The following is a 12,202-nucleotide window of genomic DNA, read 5'->3' on the forward strand; positions in this document are numbered from 1 at the left end:
ATGACTGCTATGCTCCAGTTAGTGACTACACCCACAACAGCAACTACTTGTAACACACCTTATCACAGAGCTTTAAGACTCCTCATGTTGATTTACTCAAAAAGAACACAATACAAGGAAATTAATTTGGTGTGTCTGTACAGATCACAAATCTTGCTCAGCAAAAGAAAAGTAGATGTTCACAGCACGAGTGAAGAGATTTGTATCTACCAAAACCGTTTTTTCATTTAAAGCACAAGCAAACAGTTTGGCATTTATTAATTAGACAAAGCACCAATGAGAAAAAAAGCAACATACATCAATACATGAAGATTCTTTGTTCTCAAGATACAGGTTTCTCCATCCACAAAGCAAAGTGAAACAAACAGTGAAGCAGCCAAGCCTCTGGCGCTTTTATAACTTGGGAATTCATCAGTGCTAAATGAAGCATGTAGCTTTCCTCAGTGACCTGCAACTCACACAACTGAGATTGCATGCAGTGTGTGGCCTACCATAGGAGATCTTCCATATGCAACCACAGCAGCTGCTGCAGCAGCAGCACTCATCTGGGGTGACATGTTGTGCAGGCTGGCGTACGCTGCCCCTGGACTGGTTAGTTCTCCATTCATGCCAGCATGAGGCACCATTCCAAACGGAGCAGGGTATGGCCCTTGTACAGCCAAAGGTGTGCGCAAACCTGCAGCTACGGAACAATGAAAGCAAGTAGTTTTTTTGGATTTCATTGCACACAGGGAAGAAAGTAGAAGACGTTTCATTTCAGACTTTGGTACCTAACCTTCCCCTTACACACATGCACACACACAGCTAAGAAACATTCCTATAATTTATCACTACTACCACCTCTTTTCACTCAGTGTAAATAAGGTCTACTGAGATCTGAACTCAGGGATTACTTCTAACAACTTCTTCTAGCATTGCCCGTTTCCATTTCTATATTTTCCTGTTCATATTAGTCTCTCCATGGCCAAATTAAGCACTAAAGCTGACAGGCATGGTTTACACAGCTCATGTCTGAAGCAACTCTGCTGTACCAGCCTGAATAGCAAAAGTAAACTTCCCTCTGCATTTATCAAGATTTACACTGCAGCAAACATTAGTAGATTCAAACAAAGAGCTGGAGAAGCAATTGCATTCAGACTAAGTACTAGAAGCTTCTCAGAAATCTTTCATTGCATACAGTCTCCAGACTATTTCCAAAAAGGTAAAGAACAAAGTAAACAAAGAAGAACAAAAGATAGAAAGACATTCAGATACTTGATAATCCAAACATCTGCATCTCATCAAGTCCTCAACATCAAGAAAAAACACTCGGTTAACATTTGCATGGAAATGCATATTTAAATAATCTTAAAACCATAAAAACTTAAGAGGTCATGCATTACCAGCCTGGTTCACCAGAGGGTCCATTGTTGGAGGCTTGCCAAGGCCTGGACGAAGTCCTGGAGTTGCACTAGTGCCTGGAGTTGGCACGTCACTTCGAGGAGTTGGTGTGCTGGATTTCAGAACAGGCGTGCTGGCTTTTTCATGCTGGTATCATTAAACAAATTAAATTAGTATTATTTTTAATCCAAACCATATTACACAATTTATCACAACAGCAGCTGGGATACAGGGCACCTAGTACCTAGTCCCTCAGCCAATTTTCATAAATCCGCGCAATGCTGACAATGTTAACTTGTGAAAAAAAATGCTGACCTTTTGATTAACGCCAGAATTGGGGGAGGGGGGGGAGGAAAAAAAAAAAAGCTAAGACATTATTTTTCTTTCTTCCACTGGCATTTAAAAAGTACACAAGAATTTTTTTTTTCATGAAAATACAGTATGCATCACAACATTATTTTAGTGTGAAATCACGATTACTGGACATAGTGAATCGAAGTGAAAACAGAGTACCACCACAGTTGATAATAATAAAAGAAACTGTGACATAAAATTGTACCAAGTTAGTTATTCTTTGAAAAGTTTTTCAGCAGCAGTTCATTTAGAAGAATTTAATAAAAGCCTAGGGAACATGTTACTGACTACATTCAGATCCATAAAAGACTTAAAGCACAATCATGTTTTTTCTTAAACAATATTTTCAATTGAATCTTGTGTTTTCTAATAAATTTACAGCTTATTTGACAGAAATGCATGAGATACAGGCAATCAACGTGAAGAAGGAATTATTCCTGAGGAAAAAGCTGAGTAGTACTGGAGTGGTGTAGAACAGTACTTCAGATTCTTACAGCCATACACTTTCTGCAAAAAAGTAGCTGCTGAAGAATGGAGAGTCAGACCTTACAGGAAAAAGAACATTTCTCGAGAGAACAGACTGTTTACAATACTCACCAAACTCATTTCTTTGGATTTCAGAGAAGTGGAACTTCCTGAAGAGGCTGTAGATGCTGGACTGCTAGAGGCATCTTTCTTCAGCAAGCGGCTTTTATCTATACCATTTTCACGTGGTGAATGAGTAGGACTTGCCCGTGGAGATGAAGGATCCTAAAAGAATGGAAAAGGAAGAGCAGCACAGAACCATTAAGAGCTGGTACTCGACACAACTAAAGAATCAATTTGGGGAAAAAAATCCCAAGAACTCAAACAGTATATTTGAATGAAGCAGTAGTTTGCTTTCTATCTCTATGGAAACAAAAAAAAGCCCTTAAATCCTTTCATCAATTATAGATGTAACTAAGTGCGATCTGGACTTATTCCACACTACATAAACCATAAACACATATCATAAATTGATTCCAAGCGTAGATCTTGCCTTAGTTTGCACTTAGCTTTACACAGATTGCAAGCATGCATGACAACTGATATGAACAAGAAAGACTTAAAATAACTGCAATGAGCTTATACTACTTCCGTATATGTTCTTTATGTGCTGCTAGTGAAAACAACCATTTCAATAGGAATGACATTCATTTAATTTCATTTTTTAGGGAATACGCACCTTGCTCATCTTTTTCTTCAGAAAAAGAGAGAGATGCAGATTTTATACAACAATATATAAAGTATATCTAGATAGTATATCTATTACTTCTAAATTCCATTACTTCATTTCTTAAATCTGCATAAAAATTGCAATCATCTCTGAAGCGATTTTCTTTCTGTCTTCCAGAGGCACTTTCTTCACTTACTCTAATCCAAAACAGGCTGCCCAGCAAGCTACAACACCATCAGCTCTGTAGGCTTTCCAAGCTCCTCTGGCTCATCAGAATAGCAGCAGGAATTAAGCAGTCCTCATGAGGAGGCAATAAGTCTACTGGCTGATTATTGAGCACTTTCATTTTAACCAGGACTTCTGAAATGATTACTGAAATCCTTAACTGGATACACATTTTTCTACTTGGTCGAAATCATTTGGGCTTTTGGAGGTACTGAACACATTCCCTTCCAGCATTTCTTCCTGTGCTTTTCACAGTGTATGAGTTTCTCCAACATAGTTAGGACTCCTGCATCTTTTTGTTGTGTGAAATAAAAGATGAAGGAATGGAAAGCCAGTTCCTTCACCCTGACTGCACAGATAAATCTCAGTCTTGGAGGAAAAAAAAAACAATAAAGCAGCTACTACCTCTAGGAAATGTTGTAGACTGATTTCAATTCTGATTTTTACTGACTTCATGCTAAATATGCCTGTATGGAAAATGCTGCCTTTAGAGTAGGTAGTCAAAGTACTAGTAATTTTTAAGTCCCTAAAAATGGTTTCAATGGTATTCCTACTATTAAACATTAGATCAAGTATTGTTTCCCTTCTTCATTTGGAGACAGCAGTTTGCCACTTCAGCCCCTGCACATCACAACTCTCTCCCCTACAGAACAGCTATGAAATGTCAGAAAATAAGTGCAGAGAGAACAGACCTAGATAAAGCAGGGGAAGGAAGAGCTAGGACCACAGCCAGTTAAAACTAGGAGGAAGACATAATCAATACAGAACTAACAAAAAGGACAATCGTTGCATATTTTTACTATATTCCACTGTTGTTTTTTTTTTTTTAATCTAAAAAAAAATGCATTTTTCCTTCATGTTTCCTTTGGGACAATATTAAAACAATAAAAATTTTTAAAAAGTTACCTCATTGGATACATCTACAACCAAGTTATCATCACTCTTGTCCCCATCACTGTCCTATTAAAAACAAATAAATAGTTCAATTAGTACATTAAGAGTTAAGAAGGGGAAAAGAGAATGAGAAAGATGTGTTATCTATTCCAATTTTTTTTTTATTTTACTAGAGAAAAACAAACAGCATTTCATTACTTACTGGCAATAGGGCAAATACTGAAAATCAGAACATAGCACTTTACTTCTGCTTCAGTAATACAATCTAAATAAACTAGAACTATTTGAATGGTGGTGGTCTCATTGTAAATGCAAGAGGGTCCTTCTCTACTACTACTATAATTACTACCAAAACAAACAAACAAACAAACAAAAAAAACCCCTCATTCATGTGCTAATTGTATCTGTTAATATGTATGTTGCTCCAAAAGCAATGCCTCCTATTTACTTCAATGGAAACTACAACAGATACAAAGAGCACAACAACACTATTTGATAGAGTACGTGCTCAGCTACATAGCACTATTTTTCAATACAGTCACCGCTATTAGCCAATTTTTGCAGGTGAGCTGTTTGAAATACTTTTGGTGTGTGACAGTTGTGCATGGCTGTCCAGTATGTGGCTTGTTTTCAATGCTGCTGTTGCTGCCAATGCTTAAACACCACCCATCACCACACTGTGCTCATATCCACTGTTCGATCTCCATAAACATTCAACAAGAATTGATGAATGCCAGTGTGTACCATTTGTTTCACATGGAGGAATTCAGTTCTACACCTTTGCTTCATACACATTATCACATCAGACACCATTTGGTCAATCTGTCCCTCCACTGCCATCTGTTGCACAGGAATGAAACATAATGGAATATAGGTGGGAAGGTTCAACCTCTACTGCCATACCACCAACATCCGCCTCTGATGTAGTGGGCCAAATTCATAAAACAGGAGGCATTATGTACAGTGCAGCCAGCATAATGAAATTATTACTAAAAAAAAAAACCACCAAAACAATGCATCTCAGAACTCTGTTTTCGATGTTTATTTCACAAATCAAATCTGTCAAAGTGTCAGGACTTTTTCTCTATTTCCAGAAAGGAAAGTTTTGAAAATTGAAAGTTATGAGAAACAAAAAGCTCCAGAAATGCCAATGTATTTCAACATTTTAACCTCACAAAACCAAAATACTTAGATATTCTTAAATAGCAATGTTTTATTGTGGTTTTTCAAACTGCATTTTGACTCTCTTTTACATAATTCTTTGTTCACCTGCCCTACTACTCCACTCTAGCTGTAACTCAAATGCCCGTTGGTCTCAATCTCCAATACAATTTACAATCCTCCAAAACACACACACTGTGTATCATAATATATAGTGATCCCATGATTTTTCCATGTGCTGATTCAACCTCAAAGGACTCTGGATAGAAAACAAAGGAAATGAATGATAAAACTTAAATCTCCTCCATGGCAAGTTTGACATTTCCGATAAGTATGCTTTCCTTTAAAAGTTTCTAGGCAAACAGATTAGGCAGAAAGAAGTCTCACATGTCCTGTACTAAATTGAAGTGCTTTCAGAATGTTTAGGCTACCACACTTAATACTGGTAGACAATGGAAAACACCACTTCCTTCCTCCAAGTCCAGAACATAAATATAAAACAAATAAACAATAAAAAATAAATCCCACTTCCACAGCTGGTCTCAAGCCTTTCCTTGTTTTGGTAGGTAGTATTGCTTTAAGAGATACTATACAGATAGGTACACAGGAGTGCCATAAAGACAGAATTGTGACTCTGCTCATCACTCAGGAAGCTGTTCAACCAAAGGATGCAACAGGAGAAGGAACAGAAAAGATCCAATTACCTGCTATCACTTGAAAAGTACTAAGTATACAGCAAGCAAGAATAGGTTATGGCATGTAGAAGCACAGAAGATATATTCACAAGAATTCACCACCTGTGAGATGCTCAAAAGCAGTTTCAAGGCTATACTTGAATGTACTCATCTGACTTGGTCATCTTGAGAAACAGAAATTTACTGTGATTATCAAAGGCATCCCCCAGAGGAAGGGTTTGTATCAGAAGAATCTCCTCCCTAACAAATGCACAGATTGAAAGTATTCAAGTTTTAGCATGAATATTAGACAAGTTAGAAAAAGAAAAAAATATGTTTTGTATCTTGTTTCCATACTGAAAATTCCTAGAATTCATGTTCTTCCCTTCTGACAAATGTGGTACCTCTTGACCCTACAAGACCCTTCTCTAAAGTAATCTGGAACTCAGCAGTTCTGTGTTTGCTGAATTGAGAAATCTTAAAAGAAGCAATCCTTCTTTCACATCAAAATATATCTGAAGCTTTCAGATACCTTTGTTTTGCTCAATTCTTTATTTTGCTACTGTCTTTATCTGGCATATTTAAAATGCAAACTAAAATAAACTATACTTCTCTTGTGCAATATCCTTTCCATTTCTTTCCAAGAGAACAACGAGAAAAGCAAGCTCATCTTTTTTGATTACACTTTTTACAAATGTAAAAGAAAAAATGCATCCAGAATACTGAACCTTCAAAGATGAGGAAGTAACATGAGGAAGTGTGCCAGACCTTCCTGTAATCAAAACTATGTTATTAGAAATGGTGATAATAGGACTTGAAAAATCTCAACAGTACACCACCACAATGGGCAGAAAGGGGGAAAATAAGATCCTGTACTGATGGCTCTGGTTTAAGGGTTACTGACAGTATATCTTTCTACACAGGCGTATGTTGGGCTCAAGAGGAGAGAACGCTGCCAACACTGAGTAATAAAAAGGCACCTGGCTCCTGGATTTCAGTAACTAAGAATTAATTAGTGACTGAACTCATTTAAATGAGATACTCTACCGTACTTTTGATAGGTCAAATAACTTCTGTTAGATGGAAAATCTGCTTTCCCGTACTTTCTCAAATTATCCTTATTCATGGCTTGTTCAAGAATCATACTGTGATTTGGTTGAGCTTTTTAGCCTTCAAATAGAAAGCCCACAAACCTTTTCAGATTCACATGTGCCACACTGTTATGCTGAAGTGCTTTTTTCAAATGAAGTAGTACACAAGTCTGATAAAAAATGCAGAGCATAAACTGCATAGTTTTCTATTTTGTTGTTTTCTGCTGCAAGTGCTGTATCAATCAAAAACTAGCTTCAGGAAGTTGGTATGGTCTTACAGTGTATTCAGTTTTGAGGTGTGACTGTTTTTCAGCATGGTGATAGCTAGCATCAGAAAAATTTCCCAGATTCTCCGAAAGAATGAGTTTTACCACTTCAAATAAGCCTAAACATAGTAGGCTTTTGGACAGTCCAGAAATGCTACCTTGCTGGAAGAAATGTCCTGGAACACTCATGAATCCTGAATGGGTACTCATGGCTCTCTAATTCACTGTTAAGGAGTATTTCCAAACAACAGCTTGAACTATTGAGTCATTGTTTTTTCCACAGTATGACTAATGCTCCCTCCAGCATATATATTCACATACTATATCAGGCACAGGAAATACATTGCCTTGTTCTTCACAGCTCTTTTACTTCTCCGACAAACACAGCATCTGCAAATAAATTAATCATTTCTTTGACGCAGATTTGCTTACATAGTGGCTGGAATCCTTATCATCCACCTTTCTCTTTTTGATGTCATTGGAATATTCAGGGCCATTCCTGCGTTTATCTGTGCTTCGCAGACTGTCTGGCACCAATAGAGAATTGCTCTGTAAAGACAAAAAACAAGGTCAATCAAAAATTCCTTTCAAGATTCCTTCATATACGCCCAAAAATTCAAACAGGATGTGATAGATGTTTTAGAAATGTGATAAATACATAGTCTTTCATTCCATTTAATTCAACTCAAAGTCCTCCAGGCAAGCATACACAGCTTCATGCATTCTAAGAAGCATGGGTTTTCATCTATCAAAAGTTCAGTTCAGTAGTCAGTCACCATCTATTTAATTACTCAATTCAACTGAGTTTTTTCATGTATTAGGAGAATCAGTCTTGCTGTTTATTCATCAGCAAATACAAACAATTATTTTTTTTTTAAACTATCATATTTACAAATAAAAAACTCTCCCACTCTTCCACCATCGTACACAGATTAGACTTTGGTATGTTTACTCTTGCAGAGAGATATATGACAACTTGCCTTTTACTCTTTAATTAGTATCTACCAAATAAGGTTACACACTACTCGTTTGCTAGCTGTGTCAAAATACAGTTGGGCACTCTCAACACATGCACTACAAATAAATACAAAAATCTTTTCTTCCAACGTAACATTTTCTACTAGTGTGAAATTATGGCTGAAATGTTGTTTAATCAGACTTGACATGAAAAAACTGAGGCCAACACACACATACACAAAAGATGAAAGTACAGACTTTTTTGAGATCTTTTCCTCAAACTACACAGACTACTTTAATTCAGATATCATAAGTACAAACTGTTGACCCAAAGAGAAAGGCATTTTAGACATTTTTCAGTCACATGACTACGCCCAATTCTCATTTACACCTCCAATCCAACTAAAGCATTAAAATGTGTTACAATGAGTTCTTTTAAGTGTAGGATTAGCAAATGCAAGAGGGCAATTTGTTCAGTGATGTGTTAATGCTGTTAACAATACTGAATGAATTGAGAAAAAGTTTCTCTTCACAAAGATGTGGTAAGCCTAGTTCCTAAAAGCAAAATATATGCTTTCATAAATATATGTTCATGTAAATATACAAACAGGTATTTACAGACACACGTGTACCTTACAAAGACGAAGCCTAATACCAACACATATACCCTAAGTGTAAATACTCCAGGAAAATACCTCTGTCTCCCTGTGAGACACAGATATTTACTCTTAATATATCATTAACATTTGATAGTAGCCAGTGAACTGCAGAGTGAATGTATTCCCCTTTAAGGAATACATTCCTGAGGACAGCAGGGTAGTTTTGCTCTGACATCAGTATTCAATCTCAAGGAGAACAAAACAAAACTGAGTACATAAGGCAATTTGAATCCTCTTTTTCCTACTTCAGAAGCTGCACTTTAAAGCCAATTCTAAGCTCTTTTATTATTGACTATTCAAGCTAAACAAATGCCAAGGGGCTTACATAAAGTATATAGGAAGGTCTAATGAAATTGAATATAAAGAAGCTCAAAGTAATGTCTTTACCACAATGTTCTTCAGCTAAAAGGTGGGGTTGTTGGATCACTGAACTAATTGCCAAACAGTCTGAATTTAACCCCTCATCTCCTTCCCAGATGCATACTAACTCAGGGATTCACTAGTTTGAAAACATTAAAATTCATCTTCAATTTATTAACATAGAATCCATTGTGACTGTAGCAGAAGAAATATCTTAAGAAGCAGGCTGCACAGTCAAACTTGAACACAGGTTTGAATACTGAAAATGCCTTAAGAAATATTTTCTTGAAAAGACACTTTCATTTAAAAAATAATAAAATCTAAAGTATTAATTGGAATAAAACAGTGAAATTCAGTGTACTAAATGTATACATGTTTTCATTTTAAATTGCCAAAATTAAGTACAAGTAAGTAAGAAAGTGTCAAGTGGGCAGAAGCTGTAGAAACCCTGAAAAATGTAGAAACCCTGTCATTCGAAGTTAATACGCAGGACTCTAAGGATCAGCTTCCAAATTCTGGCATAAAGTATAATTTAAAAAATTTAATTTTGTTCTAGTTTAATGTAAAGTCTGCCTGCACAATGCTGACAATATTCTATAGTTTGTTTTTTAGAATTTCAATACTGAGAAAACTAGCTACGAGCTCAGATCTCCAAATGAATATGAAATTGAAATTTGATTTTTGTTGCAAGACTGAAGGCTTACTTATCACGTAAATACATATTTGTAATAATAATGTACAGTCCTGAGAAACACATTCTTCAAATTGTTCCTTCTATGGACATTTATATTGTTTCTCTAACACCTCATTCATTAAAGGCACTCTTCTCTGGAATCAGAGAATCCATGATAGGTACTATTGAAAAACAGATTACTGCACAATAGCTGCTCTGGCAGTTGAAAGAATATCATGATACTAGTCTGGCAAAATTTATCATTAAACTGAAGTAAAAAATGACCTATTTATTTCCTTTATGAGTAAAAGAAAGTGTTAACAACTGCGATCAAAATCAGATAAAGGATAATTTTAGATTAAAAATACATGCTTTCATAAATGCTACTGTAAGCCACAATTATTAAAACAAACAGCTGCAAAAGATTTTGTTCAGAAATACGCATCTTTTAAAGCTGTGCTTAGTACACCCAGATGACAAAAGTAACAATAGTAAAAAAAAGAAATACAAACATTAACTGGGAAAGTGACGCTCTTACAAGCCCTGAGCTTCTCATACCTCTTACAGATAAATCTAACATTAGATAAATCTAACATCCACACCGGCTTAGCTACAGTTTATATTTGTTGAATCTTCAGTATCAAGCACAGGGCCAGCTAGAAGACATCAACAGCTTCACAATGTGGGGTAGTTTTGTTTACCTTTTGTTTTTTAAAGAAAAGAAAAATTATCTACTTAATTCTTCTACTAGGTCTACTAACATCTGACTTACCAAAAGTAGGGTTTAATTTTATTTTTAGCTGTAATATTTAATTAAAAACTACATAAACTAACAGTTGGAACTGCTCTTCAATAATAATCAGATTGTCACATACATACGAAAAAAATGTACATACATACATACATACTTGGATTTCCTGAAGAGAAACTATATGACACTTTTTATTCTGTCTTAATTTCAATGTGCTAGACAAGTAATTGAAGATAAGATACACTTTTATACTAGGAGTCCAATTTATTAAGGATTACTATGAAACATCTGTAGATTGTGAATCTTAGTTTAGAACAAATGACCAAAATCAACTTAATGCCAATATTTTAGCTTTCCTCCAGTGAATCAAAGCTTATTTATATGGGTCCTGTTCTACAAAAAAGTCTCAAAAGAAAAGAAAGTTACATACAGCTGGTTCCTCTTCTGTCAGTGCTACTAGCCTGCATAAAGGCTGCTTTACAGGAAACTCAGGGTTTCAAAGCAACTTTTCATGTCTGCAAAATTTAAAACACTGGAAGCATCAGCAGCAAAAAACAAAGAAAAACATAGTTAAGATGTACAGTGATAAGGTTGCCTCAGTTTTCTTAATAAGAATATAATGCACACTATTCAAACACACTTCTTTAAGTGGCATGCAACTCCCCTTAGGAACTGCTTTCAAACGAGAAGTATGTATGTCAGAGGTACAGACTAAGTCCACAAGACCTCAATACAGCATTTTATTATGTTAATACCATAGACAACTTCTAGACCATATGGACATGATAACAAACTCTATGCTGATCTCTCTATGCAGCATATAAACAGCACCAAGGACATAACACCTATGTTCTTGGTTCAACATTTTCTCTGCTGCTGGTCTCTTTGCCAGAACACTCTCCTATCCTCCAGGCACAGGCACACTCACTTGACTTGCTGTATATTCAGACACCAGTACAGTCATGACAGGGCTGCTGCACAATGCAGAACTGCTATCTGCAGATATACATAGCTTTGAAAGTAATGTCTCTCATTTATTTCCACAGCAACTACAACAGATACAAAGAGTACATAAATACGATTTGATAGCAAATTTACAAACCACTACAAAATGCTGTTTTTCAGTAGTCACCAAGATAAGCTATACATTTTTGCCAGCAATGAATTAGCCTGCATGCTGCGCACATTAAGAATTTGCACCAGCAGAGGTGACCCACAGTCACTGTAGCCACTGCTGAAATGCACCACTTTCCTCCTTATTGTGCTTACATCTACTGTTGGGTCTCTATCAACATTCAGCAAATGTTGATGAATGTTGATGGGTGTCATTTTTTTCTGCACGGAGGAATTCAATGACATACCTTTACTTCATACACATTATTACATAAGACACTATTTTGTCAAACTGCCCCTCTGCTGCAATAAAATGTCATGGAATATTGGTGGGAAGGTTCAACCTCTATTACCATGCCACCAACGTCCACCTCTGATTTCAACACAAAAGACTAGGAGGCATTACTTTCAGGGTGGCCCTCATACATATACACAAAGATAAAAAAGCA

The 12,202-nt window shown here is 36.1% G+C and overlaps 1 protein-coding gene across 4 annotated transcripts in view; it reads right to left on the reverse strand.

Moving 5' to 3' along the window:
* The window catches only part of TLE1 (TLE family member 1, transcriptional corepressor), a 75,610-nt gene that overhangs the window by 15,072 nt on the left and 48,336 nt on the right, over positions 1 to 12,202 (reverse strand). For all 4 annotated transcript variants that reach the window (XM_042877407.1, XM_042877406.1, XM_042877408.1 and 1 more), the window contains 5 exons: positions 7,673 to 7,789; positions 4,061 to 4,114; positions 2,332 to 2,484; positions 1,383 to 1,527; positions 492 to 682 (listed from right to left, as the gene is read on the reverse strand). In XM_042877407.1, the coding sequence (XP_042733341.1) occupies positions 492 to 682; positions 1,383 to 1,527; positions 2,332 to 2,484; positions 4,061 to 4,114; positions 7,673 to 7,789 (660 nt within the window). The remainder of the gene's footprint in view (positions 1 to 491; positions 683 to 1,382; positions 1,528 to 2,331; positions 2,485 to 4,060; positions 4,115 to 7,672; positions 7,790 to 12,202) is intronic.

This window comes from Lagopus leucura, unplaced genomic scaffold, assembly GCF_019238085.1.
Source record: "Lagopus leucura isolate 7727_CA_CO unplaced genomic scaffold, USGS_WTPT01 Super-Scaffold_100018, whole genome shotgun sequence".
Classification (NCBI taxonomy): Eukaryota; Metazoa; Chordata; class Aves; order Galliformes; family Phasianidae; genus Lagopus; species Lagopus leucura.